General features: G+C 46.5%; 1 protein-coding gene across 5 annotated transcripts in view; it reads left to right on the top strand.

The window, feature by feature from the left end:
• agrn (agrin) overlaps nucleotides 1-18358 on the top strand; it is a 451665-nt gene that overhangs the window by 210953 nt on the left and 222354 nt on the right. For 3 of the 5 annotated variants that reach the window (XM_055659585.1, XM_055659586.1, XM_055659588.1), the window contains one exon: nucleotides 17455-17502. In XM_055659585.1, the coding sequence (XP_055515560.1) occupies nucleotides 17455-17502 (48 nt within the window). Of the gene's footprint in view, nucleotides 1-285; nucleotides 1456-17454; nucleotides 17503-18358 lie in introns of those variants that run through there. The other 2 variants (XM_055659587.1, XM_055659589.1) reach the window with 2 other exon arrangements.

Below are 18358 nucleotides of genomic sequence, written 5' to 3'. Positions count from 1 at the left end.
TGCTCTAAGTTTGCTGGAGGGGAGGAGGGGGGAGAGAGAGGGCTGTCTGACCGACCGCTCGTGTACTTGCAGCGGCTGGATCTTACCCGGGGAGGACGCGGTGAACCTGGTTCCCCCTTGTCCCAGAGACAAGGAGCCCAGCCCCGGGTCTTTGTCTGAGCGCAGGGCGGGGTGAGGGGAGGGGAGGGGAGGAGACGGCGGCTGCTTTTGTGTGCGGGGAGGTGGTGTGTGTTGCTGCTTCCCCGAGGGAGGGAGGGAGGGAGAGAGCAGGTTGGAAAGAGAGAGAGAGAGAGAGAGAGGAGGAAAGGTGCGCGACTCCTGCAATCTCCGGACTGCAAACATCCGAGAAACCTCCTCTCCTGCCCACGCCGAACCGGACAAAGTCTTCATTCCAGTTACCGAGGTGCCAGCGTCCACCAGCGACCGGGGGTCCGGCTACAACGAGAGCAGCGGGGGGAAGGCGAGAGTGAAATAGGGTTGCAACTTATCGCCTGGGATTTCCACGCCCTGTGTCCCAGCGAGCGAGAGAGAGAGACGCTTGTTCATTCTTGCAGACACACAGACCACGTTCCTCCTGCTGAGATCTTCTTCTGAGCCAGAATCAAACGCTCCTCCTCGCCAGGAATCTGGAATCATTCACAAGAAACAGAGAGAGACAGAGACAGAGATATCATCAAACGGTTGGGGCGAAGATATCCGTGCAAGAGGTTTCGAGAGAAGTACTTCTGTCAAGGCAAACAATGCGTGTGTGCAGAATGTGACTAGGAGCTGACCAGCCTCCGGAGTGAATGGAGGTGGAGATGCAGGAACTCACAGTCGGAGAGGGCGGCTGAGAGAGTGTCAATCTCGCTGGGACTCCTGCAAAAGCTCATCCCCAGGAGCTGCTAGGGGAGTGTGTGTGTGTGGAATTTAAAAAAAGAAGATTTTTTGATACAAGGAGCATTCTTGTCAATTGGCCGTTTCCTACAAAGTGCCTCCCCACGTTATGAAGACTTGGACTTATTCTACTCCAGCTCCAGTTGAACCCTCCAGAGAAAAAAAGGGAGCATGGTTTTGCATTAGGATTGATGGGATTCCAGGGAACCGAGCCAGTGGGAAGGCGGAGGATGTTTGTTGAGCTCTGGCCTCTTGGTGAGAATCTTAAACGCCAAGTGCCCCGATCCCAAGGAGGAAAGGACTGATCTGAAGAGTTGTGCTCCTCTCTCCATCCCCCCCCCCTCCCCCCCACCCCCCTCCTCCCCTCCCACCTTGGTTTCCCTCTGGTTGTGGACGGACGAGAAGGGGGCATGACTGGCAGTCGGTACCCGCCACCCTCTGCCCACCACCGGGCTGGCAGGATGTACCAGCACAAAGTGTCGCTGGTGGTGCGTTACTTCATGATACCCTGCAACATCTGCCTGATCCTCCTGGCCACCACCACGCTGGGCTTCGCCGTTCTCCTCTTCCTCCACAACTGTAGGTTGGCAACTATCTTCCAAATGTTGATCACACGTGCATGCGAAAAACCCACCCTTCAGCTTTTCCAGTCTTGCTGAATTGTTAATGTTAAGATTTATTTGCCACAATCGTATATTGCGTCAATTATTCAGGTGGCAGTTTTATTTATCTTTTTGTTGCATGGATAAACTCTGCCTATTTTAGTTTGTGTATCTGCGGAGCGGCAGCGTTAACCCTGGATGGACACAAAACGCTGAAGAAGGGGTCTTGACCTGATACGTCAACTATTCCTCTTCTCCAGAAACGTTGCCTCACCCGCTGAGTTACTCTAGCTTTTAGTGTCTTATCTTCGGTTTAAACTAGCATCTGCAGTTCCTATTCCAGAAACGCCACCTATTCGCTTGCACCAGAGATGCTTGCTGTCTGACCGGCTGAGTTACTCCAGCTTTTTGTGCCTTATCTGTAGTTCCTTTCTACACTCCACAGGTTTAACCCTGCATGTGTTTGTTTCCCTCTGGATGCAGGTAACAGAGGAGAAGTTTCTACCTGTAGATGGAGCCCAGTCCCCAAATAACAGGAGGTTCAGTGAGTTGATATCAGAATCCACAGAACCCTCTAATCTCCCGGCAATGGTTTCATGGTCTGCAGAGTGTTGAGTAGACAGTCAGGTCCCCTGACAGTCGGGGGAGAGGGAAACTAGAGGCATGGAAAGGTACAGAACAAATCAGTGCTGGCACCAACGAGCCAGGAAGGGTGGAGCCCACAATGCCCCATTGTTGGTTGTTTAAGAGGTGATAATGAAGGCCTGGACTAGAGAGCATTCGGTATAAGGAAAGGTTGGACATATTTGGATTGTCTTCTCTGAAGCGTCGGAGGTTGTGAGGAGTCCTGATAAGATTATGAGAGGCACAGAGAGGTGGACAGTCAGAACCTTTTTTCCCAGGGTGGAAATGTCAAAGATTAGAGGGCACAGGTTTGAGGTGAGAGGGGCAAAATTGAAAGGAGATGCACTGGGATGGGTGCTTGAACTGTGCTGCCACGGATGGTGGTGGAGGTAGATGCTATAGTGGTGTTACTTTAAAAGGCTTACAGGTGGTGCACATGCAGGGAATGGAGGGATATGGATCACGTGCGGGTGGAGGAGAGTAGTTTAATTTGGCATCATGTTCAGCACAGCTACCATGGACCAAAATACCTGTTCCTGTCCTGTACTGTTCTGAGTGTTTAAGAAGGAACTGCAGATGCTGGAAAATCGAAGGTACACAAAAATGCTGGAGAAACTCAGCGGGTGCGGCAGCATCTATGGAGCGAAGGAAATAGGCAACGTTTCGGGCCGAAACGTTGCCTATTTCCTTCGCTCCATAGATGCTGCTGCACCCGCTGAGTTTCTCCAGCATTTTTGTGTACCTGTACTGTTCTGAGTTCTGCCGCTGATCAATAACATTGTCAGTTATAAAAATATAAAATGTTGGAAATTCTCAGCAGCTCGGGGCACCGCTGTGGGAAGAGTAACAAAGTGAATAAAACAAGACCCTTCCCCAGAACCCAACCCGAAACATTGGTTCTACTTCTCTTCCCACAGTTGTGGCCTGACCTTACGAGTCTTTCCAGTACTTGCTGTTTTTATTTTGTGCTTCCAGCGTCTGCAGTTTTTGTTTTGATCTTCGGGATTGTCAATTATTTGCTCATGGGTTGTGAACGTCACGGGGAAGGTTGGTGTGTGTTGTCCACTCTCACTGGTTTCTCTGTGCCATTTTAGCAGTGGGATTGTGGTCACCTTTGACCAGAATGGGTAAAGAACAGCAGGCTAACTCTGAAAGACAGAAAGCAAGCCTGTTTTTTTATTTTATACTACACACCAGTAGTTTTACAGCCACTGGAACAAAAGCTTTTTATTCGAGGTTAATTATTCGAATACAATTTTCTCATTACGCTGATAAGATTTGAGTTTACAACTACAAGTCGATAACTTAGTTGGTACAGAGGCACGGTGGGTAGTGCTACTGCCTCGAAGCTTCAGAGACCTCAATAGACAATTGACAATAGACAATAAGTGCAGGAGTAGGCCATTCGGCCCTTCGTGCCAGCACCGCCATTCAATGTGATCATGGCTGATCATCCCCAATCAGTACCTCGTTCCTGCCTTCTCCCCATATCCCCGGACTCTGCTATCTTTAAGAGCCCTATCTAGCTCTCTCTTTAAAGTATCCAGAGAACCGGCCTCCACTGCCCTCTGAGGCAGAGAATTCCACAGACTCGGTTCATCCCTGCCCGTGTGTGGAGTTTGCACGTTCTCCCTGTGACCGTGTGGTTTCCTCCCATATTCCAAAGATGTGCGGGTTTGTAGGTTAATTGGTCCCTGATGTGCAGGGAGTGGATGAGATTGTTGGCTCACCTTGAACTAGCGACAACGGGTGATGGATGGTCGTCGAGGACTCGGTGGGCCTACGGGCCTGGTTTCCATGCTGTATCTCCAAACTAAGCTAAACGATCATCTGAATATCAGACGGGTAGCTTCACAACCCCACTTCCACCCAATGGACAGCTTCCTTTAGTGGGAGATGTGCTGGAGACTGGTGACTTCCTGCAAGAACCAGCTAGGGAGAAGGGAGCGGGACATGGGCTGAATGGCCTGCATTGTGTTGTTGCATCCCTCTCTGCCCGCTTCCAACCAGTTGCAGAAGGATGCATCATTGAAGGGGCTGGTGGGATGCGTGAGTGTGTGAGCCCTGATGCACCAGTACACCATTAACCCGCATTAGAGATGGACCTACCTAATGGTCTACTAACAGCACACAGTGAGCAGTATCACGCAGAGGCCTGGGGGAGAGACTGGTGTCTGATGAGCTCTTTTGGAATATTGTTCCCAGCTTGTTGTGATCTGATTTGTGACCAGGGGCTGCTGTTGAGAATAGTGAGAAACTAATTAAAAAAAAGCAAAGGTTCTGTCCACAACCATACCGGTTTAACTCTCTGGTTAAAAATTGCATCTTCTGGGAATTCAATTCCTCCACCTGATTCCATTCCAAGTCAGAATCTACCTCAAAGCCCTCAGTGGTTTTCCCAGATAGCAGAGTCTCTGTCACTGCCAAAGACATCACAGGAGTAATGCAAAATACAGAAAATCCGAAACGGAAACAAAAGGGTAGCGTCTGCGGGAGGTACAGACTCCGTGCAGACAGCACCCATAGTCGGGAACGAAATTGGGTCTCTGGCGCTGTGAGGCAGCAACTCTACCGCTGCGCCACCGTGCCACCCTGAGACTCTGACATGAAACATCATTTCTCCATGTTCTCCAGAGATGCCGCTGAACTACTCCAGCACTTTGTGACCTTTTGATAAATAACCAGCATCTGCAGTTCTTTGTTTCTATTAGCTGAAACATCGACAGTTTCACCACAGGAGCTGGCCGGTCTGCTGAGTGTGCCAGTGTTTGCTGCTGTGATTCTATCAGTGACAGAGAGCAATATAGATCTGAAAACTGGTCGTTTAAAGATAACATTACTACAATGTTTTATAGAACGTTGGTCAGGCCACACTTGGAGTATTATGTGCAGTTCTGGGATGCCTCATTACAGGAAGAATGTGGCGGCTTTGGAGAGAGTGCAGAATAGACAATAGACAATAGGTGCAGGAGTAGGCCATTTGGCCCTTCGAGCCAGCACCGCCATTCAATGTGATCCTTCCATGGCTGATCATCCACAATCAGTACCCCGTTCCGGCCTTCTCCCCATATCCCCTGACTCCGCTATTTTTAAGAGTCCTATCTAGCTCTCTCTTGAAAGCATCCAGAGAACCCGCCTCCACCGCCCTCTGAGGCAGAGAATTCCACAGACTCACAACTCTGTGAGAAAAAGTGTTTCCTCGTCTCCGTTCTAAATGGCTTACCCATTATTCTTAAACTGTGGCCCCTGGTTCTGGACTCCCCCAACATCGGGAACATGTTTCCTGCCTCTAGTGTGTCCAAGCCCTTAACAATCTTATATGTTTCAATGAGATAGCCTCTCATCCTTCTAAACTCCAGAGTGTACAAGCCCAGCTGCTCCATTCTCTCAGCATATGAAGAGGTTTATCAGAATGCTGCTGGGATTAGAAGGTATTCGCTATAAGGAGAGGTGAGACAACTTTAGGATTATTTTCTCTGGAGTCTCAGAGGATGACGGGAGACCTGGCTGAAGTATAGAAAATTATGAGAGGCATCGATAAGGTAGATAATCAGAACCTTTCCCCCAGGGATGAAATGTCAAGGACTAACAAGCATAGGTTTCAGGTGAGAGGGGGAAAAGTTTAAAGGAGATGTGTAAGGCAAGTTTTTTAAACTAGAGCATGGTGGGTGACTGGTACGATAGTGGCATTTAAGAGGCTTGTGGATAGGTTCATAAGATTATAAGTGATAGGAGCAGAACTCTGCCATTCGGCCCATCAAGCCTACTTCGCCATTCAATCATGGCTGATCTATCTCTCCCTCCTAACCCCATTCTCCTGCCTTCTCCCCATAACCCCTGACACCCGTACTAATCAATCAGGGACATGGATATGCAGGGAATGGAGGGATACAGATCATGTGCAGGCAGGGATGATGTTAACTGCACTGCAGGACACAGACATTGTAGGCCAAGTTGCTGTACAGTTCTATGTTCGATATATACTAACTCTGTCACAAGTGCAGAATGCTCTGTGGAATCTGAAACAATTCTTTAAGTATTAGAAAAAACATATTAATGGATCAATTTACTTATGTATCCTGTTCAACCTTTGCTTTTACTGATGTCCAGTTTTAATGTCACACCCATATTAGCTGGACTCAGCACTCTCGGTCTCCAAGTACGTTGCTGGGAACCGCTCATCTTTTGTTCTGGTACCTGGGAGGCTGAAAGAGACATGAGTGCAAGAGAAACCATGGCAGCTGCTGGGATTTAAATTCAAGTAATTAAATAAATCTGGAATACAAAGCCCAATGATGGAGTCTGTGCAACTACAGATGGCAATATAAAGACAACATCCTTCAGGAAATAAATCTGCCATTGTTTTTTTAATTCGTTTTTGGGGACGTGCATGTGATTGGGAAAGCCAGCATTTGCTACTCAACTCTTAAATTGTCCTAAAGAAAGCTGATGGCAATACGCCGTGAATCACTGCCCTGCTTGCGGGGAAGATGCTCCCATGGCATTGGGACCGAGTTCCAGGATTTAGAGCCAGCAGCAACAATGAAAGGATAGATGCCATAGAGTGGAAAGACTGCAGAAAAGATTCAGGAGGACGTTGCCAGGACTCGAGGGACCGAGCTATAGGGAGAGGTTGGACTTTATTCCTTGTAGTGCAGGAGACTGAGGGGTGATCAAATAGAGGTGTATAAAATCATGCATAGATAGGGTGAATGCACAGTCTTTCTCCCAGGGTAGAGAAATCAAGAACTAGAAGGTGTAGGTTCAGGTGAGAGGAGAAAGATTTATGGTAACAGCATTAGGTGACATTTGAACAAGTTTATGGATAGGGACAGTTGAGGATGTATGTGGTCTCACAGCGCCAGCGATCCAGGTTCAATCGGCTACTGTCTCTGTGGAGTTTGCACGTTCTCCCTGCGCTTCAGGAGCTCCAGTTTCCTCCTACATCTCAAAGACGTGTGTTGGCAGGGCATTTGGTCTCTGTGATAATTAGCCCAAGTGGATGCGAAATTGGGATAACATAGAACTAGTGTGAGCGGGTGATCGATGCTCGGTACACAGAAGTGCCTGCTTGCATGCTGTATCTCTAAATTAAACTACAGGAGAATTCATCGAAGATAGACAAAATGCTGGAGTAACTCAGTGGGCCAGATAGGCAATGTTATTGGGCCAAAACATTTAAGACTGTGTCCGAATATTATAGTTGAACTGCGTTCGATGGCAGTAGGTAACAATAATTCATGTATTTACAAATAAATCTTACTGAATCAGTCAGGAAGTAATTTTAAAAGAAGTTTTACAGTAATATTTCAGCAACAACGTTGCATAGCCCAGGTTTGCAATAGCCCAAATGGGCAAGATAAATGGTGATACCGTTTTGATAGTATTGGTGGCCTCACTGCTCCTGGGACTCAGATTTGATCCTGATCTCCAATTCTTTCTGTGTGGAGTTGGCATGTATCCCTGTCACATACAGGTGTGCTGTGGTTTCCTCCCTTGTCCCAAAGATATGCGGGTCGGTAGGTTGATGGATTGTTTAGAGATACAGCGTGGAAACGGGCCTTGCGGCCCAGAGTTCGCACCGACCAGCGATCACACCGTACACTAGCACTATCCTACACACTGGGAACAATTTACAATTTTACTGGGGAGGACGTACAAAAACTCAGTGCAACCCAATAGGCCACTGTATATTGCCCTTGGAGTGAACGTGAGTGGTAGAATTGAAGGAAAACGTTGGGTGGAGGGGGCCAGTTGGTTAACAGGAAGAATTAGTCGGGGGGAGGGAGAAGACATTGCCCTGTGAGCCGGCATTGTCTCAAAGGACCAAATGGCCTCCTTTATGTTTATATGGAAATATAGAGTGCATGAGCGGATTTTAAAATTGACAATGGAGGGTTTTGAACTCGGCTTAATGGGCATGGCTCAAACATGGGTGCGAGTTAGAAGGTTATGTGTTCAATTTCTGCTGCGGAGATTTGAGACGTATGTTCAAATGTTGCACTGAACGAGCCCAACATTGTCATTTTGAATGGGATTTTACACGTAGTAAAGACCAGGGGTCCAATAATGCATTGCTGAAGAACCATGGGGAAAATTCTCCCTGATGTTCGACCAACATTTATCCCTCATGTTACAATATTACCAGAACGCTCTATCTTCTATCAAAGTAACAGCACTGTTTCTTGCTTTATAGCTATCTGGCGCCTTAATTTATTCCATGAGAAAAGTCCTTTTTATGAATTCTTGATTAGCACGGATGTCAGGGGTTATGGGGAGAAGGCAGGAGAATGGGGTCAGGAGGGAGAGATAGATCTGCCATGATTGAATGGTGGAATAGACCTGATGGGTCGAATGGCTAATTCTGCTCCTAACACTTGCTTACTTACTTATGAAATTGTCATTAGAACGGTTGTGGGGTACGGTTGTATGACATCTAAAAAGGCTTCTTTCTCGCTACTATTCTCGCTTCGAACCATCACTGGGGCATTGTTTCCACCGATGAATGCAGAGGCTTCCATTTGTGGTGGGGTGCCGGAGACCGGCTGGCTTGCTGTTCGTCCCAGAGATGTCTCAAGTCCCCCCGTGGTGCAGTAACTATTGCTGCTGGCATTCCCTGCTGCACCATCCTGCAGGGTTCAGCTGCGGCTGAATGAAACGGGGGCTTGCGGGAGAATGCCCCCTGCGTGCATGGAGTCGGAGCCAGCGCCACGCGGTTGCCCCGAGAACTCTATGGATGCTCCATAGACTGTGGCCTGGCTGGATATTTGCACTTGTTGTTCAATCTCTTTGAAATCATGCAGGAATAATGAAGGACATGATTGTGATTTATCTCTGAAATATACATTCATTTTAGGTAATAATTGGTTAGTACCATACTGTGATAAACTGGACATAAAAAGTACCATCAGTTCTATTACTATGATTAAATGTGAAATACAGAAAATCCCTAGAGTAGTTTTGTCAAAATCTCTTCAGTTGGCGGTCTGGTTGTCTACAATAAGTATCGCCATTTAGCGATATTCAGGTTGGAATTGTATACCCATTGAGATGCATTGATTCTGTATCTGAGTCAAGGTTAATGATAATTAAACCCAGACTTGGGAGTGATCATTGGCAGGGGTTTGCGTTTAATATAGCAGTGTCCTCATCCTCAACATTCAGTTGAGTTCCGCAGACAATTAAGTATTTTGTGAACTGCAGTAACTATTATTCTGCAGGAAATCTGACAATCGGTTTGTGCAGAGACAAGCTTTTACAGCAATAGAGTAAATAGGTTTTAATGATGTTGGCCGAGACTGTAATGAAATGCCGCTGTATTTCGTTTGGATAGTTCCATTGTCCATCGGAATGTGGCGCAGCTGGTCAAGACAACGGCAGAGACACAAATTCGATCTGGTATTGCCAGTGCGGAGTTTGAATGTTCTCCCTGTGATCGCGTGGGTTTCCTCTGGGTGCTCCGGTTTCCTACCAAGTCCCAAGCACATGAGGGTTTGTAGGTTAATTGGCCTCTGTAAATTCCCCCGAATGTGTAGGGAGTGGATCAGAAAGTGATGGATAACATGGAATAGGTGTGAATGGGTGATCGATGGTTGGCATGGATTTGGTGGGCCGAAGGGCCTGTTTCCATGCTGTAGCTTTCAATCAATTAGAAAGAGTGAGAGGGGCCGTGGGATTCACACATTTCCTGTAAGATTTGACCAACAGTTTAGAGCTGCAGTGTCAGTGTAAAACCTCAGGACTTAAATCCACAACCCACCAAACCCTCGTGCAGAGTGACATCATTACAAACCCTCATTTAGAAGATCTTTGGGACCAGGATGCTAATTCCTGAGGCATTGCAGTCTCAGCACATGTTTCTTTCAGTTGTTTTACGCCCATTGCCTCTGCTTTCCCTTTTCCCACTTGCTCCCAACCTATTTGCCGTGGTGGATCATACTTGTAGCTCCCAGTGCATCTAATATTTATCAAATGTTTGTACAAGGAGTTGTATGGGCACAGCCCAGGTAGTTTAGTTTAATTTAAACCATACTAAACTAATACTAATATACCTCTTGCACAATCATTTAGTAAATATTAGATGTCAAACACACTGTAGCAGTGAATCGATTAACCCATGGGTTGAGATCCACTGCTCCAGTGTCATTATTTTCACTAGATAACACAGATAATAGATAAGACAGGTCCGGCAATGTAAAGAACTGGGAATCCTCTAGTCCCTTTTGTGGGACTGGGAGCCTCCCAAAGTTTTGTAGCTCATGCAGTTCAGCACAAGTCTACTTATATTTGGAGAAATCAACTTGGCCCGTTTCCATGCTGGCCAAGATGCCCCATCTACACTAGTCCCATGACCCATATCCCTCTACACCTTTCCTATCCATGCACCTGTCTAAATTGCTGTGCAGTTGTGTGTGCAGCTACCTCCAATTCAATGCTGAAATGGTGCCTGAACAAGGGCCAGATATCTGGATCTGCATTGAGCCACAGGGCATCTCAAAATGCTTTCCCGTCTAGTGAGATGCCCCCACTGTGTGAGTTCCCCCATCTGCATTTATAGGGCAAGACCCCAGGCTCTGAGTAGGCTGTCGATCTTCGGCTGTGATCAGCATAAACCTGACCCAGTTTAGGATACGAGAGAATTCTGAAAAGCTCTGCATCTCCCCACTCAACAAAGATGGCCGCTAGCAGTGAGAAAACCAGAGAACGCAATGGGACATCAAGGGGAAAATGTCCTGGGAACCAATTCCTGTAGGACCATCAAAAGTAAATATGCTTCTGAATAATTCCCATCGATTTCAGCTTGTGTTTTATTATTTATAATTGTTTCTTATGTTAATGAGTTGCCATGGTGATGTGAAATTTCTTTCAGGATACATTCGTTTCAGCGTGGCTGATTCAATTGCTTTTTTTTTTAAAAACTTACATTTCTGATATAAATCAAGAATGGATGTTTATCAATTTGTGTTTAGGGTCTTGGGATTTGTCCGTGGGCATGGGATTGTTCAGTAAGTGTCTTGTGTCATTTTCTTTTCTGTTCTATTTTTCTTTTCTCTCTTGTTCCTTAACTCATTTTCCCCTCACTTGTCCCACTCTTTCTTTGTTCTCCACTCCCAATCTTTTTTGTTTTTACCCTCTCCCCTCCAGAAGGCACTGCGGAATAAATTTGCCTGTTCAATGTTGCCCACTTTGAAGATGTTCTCCTTTTCTCTCCGACGCGATCGTTGTGAAACCGTCTCCAACAACCAAATATACTAGAGTATCTTTGCTCACACACACCCCCCCCCCCCCCCCCCCCCCCCCTTCTGTAATTCTGGCTTTGATCCACATCCAGCTCTCTCTTCCACCACTATAATCAGTCTGTAGAGGGTCCCAACCTGAAACGTACTCCGTCCATTTCATCCACAGATAAAGACACAAAGAGCTGGAGTAACTCAGCGGATCAGGCAGCATCTCTGGAGAAAAGGAATAGGTGATGTTTTGTATTCTTCAGACTGCTGCCTGACCCTGCTGTGTTCTTCCAGCACTTTGCTTCAGTATAGTAGAGCCTCACACTGAATTCCTCTTCTGTAATTTCGTTTTAAATGGCGTTGATGTAACTTAGTGTTGGGAGTGAAGTGTACCAGTCAGCCCCTGCGGTGTTGTGTGAAGAGTGCATGAGACTGAGAAAATGTCAAGCTCCATCATTCCTGCTGTCGAGTGTTGTCGAGGCTTCTTAAATACTGCAGGCTACTCTTTAATGTGCATGCCATTACAATGGCAGACAGTCATATGGCCATAAGGAATAGTAGAATTAGGCCATTCGGCCCATCGTTCCAAAGGTTCTCCCTGTGATCACATGAGATTCCTCCGGGTGTTCCGGTTTCCTTCCACATCCCAAAGACGAGCGGGTTTGTGGGAGTTTACGAGAAAGTGGAATAACGGGATAACATAGAACTAGTGTGAACAGTGGTCGGTGTAGACTTGGTGGGTCGAAGGACCTGTTTTCATGCTTATCTCTAAATTAAAACAAAATTCAATGGGACCAGCCACTTAAACACTGTGGCCGCTTGAGCAGGTCAAAGGCTGGGTACATAAGGAATGATTACACTCCGGACATCCCGAAGCCTTTACACCCTCAACACAGGGCAAGTCAGGTGTGTGATACATTGCTATCCACTTGCCTGAAGATCCAACAACAGTCAAAAACCTTGATATCATCTCGGACAAAGCACCTCATGGGATTGGCACCCCATCCATCACTCCACCACCAATGCACAATGACTGTCCACCAAATGCACTGTTGATACCCACCAAAGCTACCCGTGAAACACCTCCCAAACCCAAGACCTCTGTTATCTAGAAGCTATCAGGAGAGGTCGGACAGACTTGGATCATTTTCTCTGGAGTGTTAGAGGTTGACATAGATAGGGCAGACAATCAGAATCATTTTTGTCAGGATGGAAATGTCAAGGACTAGGGAGCACAGGTTCAAGGTGAGAGGGGCAAAGTATGAAGAAGATATCGGCAAGTTTTTTACACTGAAGGTGAGGGGTGCTTTGAACCCGCTGCCAGGGGCGGTGCTGGACATGGGCAGGACAATGGCATTTGAACGTTTAGATAAACACATGGGATTGCAGGGAATGGAGGATTATGGATCTTGTGCAGGTTATGGGTCATGAGGAGATTAATTTAACTTGGCAGCATCATGCTTGGTACAGTCATTGTGGGCTTGTTTCTGTCAGTACAGTTCTATGTTCCTGAGGGAGGCCATTCAGCCCATTGGGTCCAGGCCAGCTTCCAGGAGGGCAATTGCATCACCTCCTTTCCTTCTTTCACTGTAGCTCTACAACTCATTCACTTTCATAGGTCAGCCAACACCTCTTGGACTCTTTGGTCACCGGGCCACTGAAGATTTCCGCTTAGTGTCACTAACTGACTTACCCGCACGTCTTTGGGATGTGGGAGGAAACCCGAGCAGCCGAGGGAAACCCCAGAACAGTCACAGGGGAGAACGTGCAAACTCCACACAAGCAGCAACCGAGGTCAGGATGGAACCCGACGTGCTGGATCGGTGCGGCAGCGGCACGACCTGCTGCTCCTTCTGCCTCGTCACTGGCAAGGCATGGAGCGCTAAACCCGACTTAATAAAGGCTTGCAATGCGAGACCCAGGAGGAGTGCAGATAATTGGATAATTGCCCTGTCAGTCAAGTCAAGTGCCCGCATCGCTGCGACTGGAATTGACTTAATGCTCATAATTTTAATGTAAATATTCTTGAGTCACTGAATTTTTCTGAAGGAATTATTCAAACTAGAATTAGTCATGTAGCGAACTGGAGTTCACTCTATTTTGTTCACTTTTGCCCTTTAAACAGCTTTGGTTGTCTTGAGTAAATGTTATTGCTGTACAGTGGACTGTTTGCTCTGTCTGACCACCTTCTAGTCATGAGCTGAAATAGCCATTGCAATAAAGACACTATTCACTGTTCTGTTCTTCATTTGGACCAAAATTGTAAATAAAATATGCTTGATTCATGCACATTAAAAAACCTGAAATGAACGCTCGCTGAAGGGAGATTATCATCACCATAGTAACTTGTTAACATATGAAGCAATTATTAAATAAAATTGTCGTCACATTTATAATGTTAAAGTCATGGCAGCTAATTTGTAGGCAGCAAACTCCCAGAGAGGGAAAGGCTATGATAATCTGTTCATGATCATTAGTTTAGTTAGCACGCAACAAAAAGTTTTCACTGTACGAGTGACAATAAACTAAACTAACTAACGAGTTTAGAGACACATCATGGAAAAAGGCTCTTCGGCCGATCACATCTACGCCAACTATTGATCACCCCATACACTATTTCTATGTTATCCTGCTTTCACATTTTACACATTGGGGCCAATTTACAGAGGCTAGTTGACCTACAAACCTGCACGTCTTTAGAGTGTGGGAGGAAAGCTGAGCACTGGGAGGAAACCCACACGGTCACAGGGAGAACGTAGGAACCCCGTGCAGACCGCGCCCGCAGTCAGGATCGAACCCGGGTCTCTGGCGTCGAAAGGCAGCAACTCTACCGCTGCGTCACCGTGCCACCTCAAAGACCCCATTGACCAGGGTTAAATATTGCCTTTGAGAGCACGGTTGACCATGGGATGTTGAGAACACTCGAGAGGGAAAATGATGCTTCTGTTTCTCAGCTTAGTGTAAAAGGGAGCACCTCTGACCCTCAAGCACCTATGCAATGCCAGCAACCGGGTGATCAGAACCTCTGCTTTGCATTGAAGCATAACTTCAGTGGTTGGTGGTGGGTGTGTGGAGCGAGCTGCCGGAGGAGGTAGCTGAAGCCAGTAGTATCGCAACGTTTAAGAAACATTTTGAGAGGTACATGGGTAGGACAGGTTTGGAGGGATATGGGCCGAACGAGGGCAGGTGGGACTAGTATAGATGGGACATGTTGGCTGGTGTGGGCAAGTAGGGCAAGAAGACTCTATGCCTCTTAAGGCCCTTGGATGGTCAGGAATTCTGGCTCAGAGGTGACTGTGCTCTCGACCAAGCTCCCTGTGTGACACATGTAAAATTCTCCTCAGTGAGAGGGGCTGCAGAAACAATAAAAGCTTTATTTTCCACCCGGAGAACTGTTGCCGTCAGCTGAAGCTGGGTCAGGTGAGCCAGCTCCCTTTATGGATTGCATATTCTGCCAACACCTCCAGGGTGACTTGTACTTAGAGAACAGCCATGGCAGTGAAGGTCGCTGGTGGGGAGAGTCATTCTGAAAGCTTTCAAAGCCTCGATGAACGCACGCCAATGTGGTTGTTTGCAGCTTTAACTTTTAAAAGACATCTGCAGGTTTCAATTATTAAACTGTAAAGCACAACTGCGGAGTTTCACTGTACCCATTACAATAAATATCTTCCCCTCTAAATGTTACATGCCACAGTGCTGAGAAAGTATATTCTGCACTGTGCAGGCAGAAAGTATATTCTGCACTTTCTCTGCAAATTGCCTGTGTAGGACGGAACTGCTGATGCTGGTCTGCACCGAAAATAGACACAAAATGCTGGAGTAACTCAGCGGGTCAGGCAGCGTCTCTGGAGAAAAGGAATGGGTGACGTTTGAGGTCGAGTCTTCTTCAGACTGAAGAAGTTATCCCTGTTGCACCTATGTTTGGCTTGATTGTGTGCGTGTACAGTATTATCTGATTTGATTGGAAAGCTCCCTAACAAAAGCTTTTCACTGTACCTCGACAATAATAAGTCTAAATCGAAACCCAGCTGCTCTTTGTGCTACATACGGTGTTGTTTGTAGCAAAGGAGAGTTGAAGAACAGAACAATTGTCAGCATTGTGGTGAGGTTACTGGATTAGCATCCTGCGATCTGATCTGTTGATTTGTAGGCGCGAGTTCAAATCCCGCCAAGGCCGCCACTGGGAAATTTAAATTCAATTGCTGGAACATAATTGAAACATTATGACCGCAAAGCGACTCGATTGTTTAAAAGAGCTAAATGCGGCCACTGTACCTGGTCCACCAAGTGTGCGATGCCAGACAGTGTTGACTGACTCTGAAGTGGTGCTGCTGGCCAAGGGAAATCAAGACTGTCTAATTGTCATAGGTACTGCCAATGGAAATCTCACTTGCTGCACTGATATTCTCACTTGCTGCAGCTTTTACAGTATCAGTAACACAATAACACATCAAATAAATATCAAACAATCAATAACATAAATGAATAATCCGTAATAATAGATTATAATAGTTGGGGGAGTCCAGAACCAGGGGCCACAGTTTAAGAATAAGGAGTAAGCCATTTAGAACGGAGACGAGGAAACACTTTTTCTCACAGAGAGTGGTGAGTCTGTGGAATTCTCTGCGTCAGAGGGCGGTGGAGGCAGGTTCTCTGGATGCTTTCAAGAGAGAGCTAGATAGGGCTCTTAAAAATAGCAGAGTCAGGGGATATGGGGAGAAGGCAGGAATGGGGTACTGATTGGGGATGATCAGCCATGATCACATTGAATGGCGGTGCTGGCTCGAAGGGCCAAATGGCCTACTCCTGCACCTATTGTCGATTGTCTATAATAGTGCAAAAACTGAATGATATAATGTAATCGCAACAAAGCCCATAGTTGATCCTTGCTGGGGTAGGGTTGTGCAGTGTGGTTTAACAGCCTAATAGTTGCTGGGACGAGACTGCTCTTGAACCTGGTGGTAGCAGTTTTCAGGCTCTTGTACTTTCTTCCCAATGGTGTGTGGGCAGGGCGGCGTGGGCCTTTGATGATATTAGCTACCTTTTTGAGGCAGCGCTTCCGGTAGATCCCTCTGATGGTGGGGAGGTCGGGCCCCGTGATGGAGCGGGCAGCGTACACCACTATTTGAAACTTCCTTTGTTCCTGGCCGTTTGAGTTACCAAACCAGGCCGTGATGTAAACTATAACACACTCTCTAACCAAGCACCTGTAGATGTTTGAAGGAGTTTCTGGCGACGTATCAACAATCTCCCCTCAGGAAATAACGATGTTGATGAGCTTTTGTTGTGATTGCATTAAGATATGGGTAATACATTCTGGCCCTGTCAGTGCTCATATCATGATCTAGTATGCTATTGATTTAATGCCACGTACCAAGATAGAGTGAACAGCTTTTGTTTGCGTGCTATCCAATTAAACCAGATCATGCTATAGACAAGTACCATCAAGTTACACACACGCAACACAGGTAGTGCAAAGAGAAAATGACCAGAGTGTCGAATATACTGTTACAGCATTGTAACGTTACAGTTTCAGAGAGAAATTCCAGTGTCCGCAATCGGGTGGGTTCATAAGTTCATAAGTTACAGGAGCAGAATTAGGCCATTCGGCCCATCAGGTCTACCTCACCATTCAGTCATGGCTGATCTGTTTTTCCCTCTCAACCCCATTCTCCTGCCTTCTCCACATCACCCCTGACACCTGCACTAATCAAGGTTGAAAGATTCTGACACTAGCTTATGGGAGGACAGTTCAGGAATCTGATAACAGAGGGAATGATGCCGTTTCTAAAGGGCCTGTCCCACTTTCACGACCTAATTCACAACCTCTGCCGAGTTTGCCCTTGACTCATACTCGCAGCATGGTCGTCACGAGGTTGTAGGTAGGTCTTGATGCTGGTCGTAGGTACTCGTGGCACCAAGTAGGTCGGGGCGTTTTTCTACCCTGAGGAAAAATGTCCACCAGTAAAAAAGGTTGTGAATTTGGTCATGAAAGTGGGACAGGCCCTTAAATCTGGTGGTACATCTGGCAAACAAATAAATATATATATATATTACAGTGTTGGTGACTCCCGTGAGAATTCCTGATAATGTTCTCATCTTTCTTTGTTTTCTCTTTTTTTCAGATAAACCTTCGACGAGCTTCACTCCGTCCCCTCCAATATCACCGGATGGTAAGTCAACCTTTCCCGAAATTTGCAAGGAGCAATTTCCGAAAGTTGTAGCTGAATCAAGTATTAAATGAGCCTTTCCTCTGGACATTTTGCTTGAAGGATTATAATCGGAGTCACTAATTGTGCAAAAATGGAACCGATTTACAGGATGCAATTGTCAAAGCCTTGTATAAAGTCTTGGAACTTGCTGCAGTCAACATTTTTGATCTGATTTACTGGGTCTCATTAGCATGCTGGCCCAGTTATAATGACTTTAAAAAAGGCTTCAGTTTACAATGACATCTTTTGAAGACGCTGGCTGCCTCTACGAGGTAGCAACCTGCCATGATCACCCTACTTCACATTTGATTCTGGGCAGTGTGAATGATGACTTTTGACTCAGTTTTCACTTGGACAGATACATGGATAGGAAAGGTTTGGATATGCGCTAAAGCCAGGCAAATTTATAGGCGCTTCGGCTAAACTTGCCCACACATGACATCTTTTCCTTTTTACATTCCTATATACAGGCAGTTTTTATCTTCCCCACAAGCTTTCTTTCATGCTCATGCCCCCCCCCCCCCCCCCCCCCCCCCCCCCCCTTAATTAACCCCTTTGTCCTCATCTGTTGAGTTCTAAATTTCTCCCAGTCTTCTGGTTTGCCACTTCTTCTGGCCAATGTACATGCCTCTTCCTTGGCTTTAACACTATCCTTGACTTCCCTCGTCAGCCACGGTTGAGCTGCCTTCCTCGTTTTATTTTTTCTCCAGACAGGGATGACCAATTTCTGGAGTTCATCCATGTGGTCTTTAAATCTTCACCATTGCATCTCCACTGTCAACCCTATAAGTATAATTTGCCCGTCTATCCTAGCTAA

Source organism: Leucoraja erinacea, chromosome 30, assembly GCF_028641065.1.
Source record: "Leucoraja erinacea ecotype New England chromosome 30, Leri_hhj_1, whole genome shotgun sequence".
Classification (NCBI taxonomy): Eukaryota; Metazoa; Chordata; class Chondrichthyes; order Rajiformes; family Rajidae; genus Leucoraja; species Leucoraja erinaceus.
This window is presented reverse-complemented; position numbering and strand designations above follow the sequence as displayed.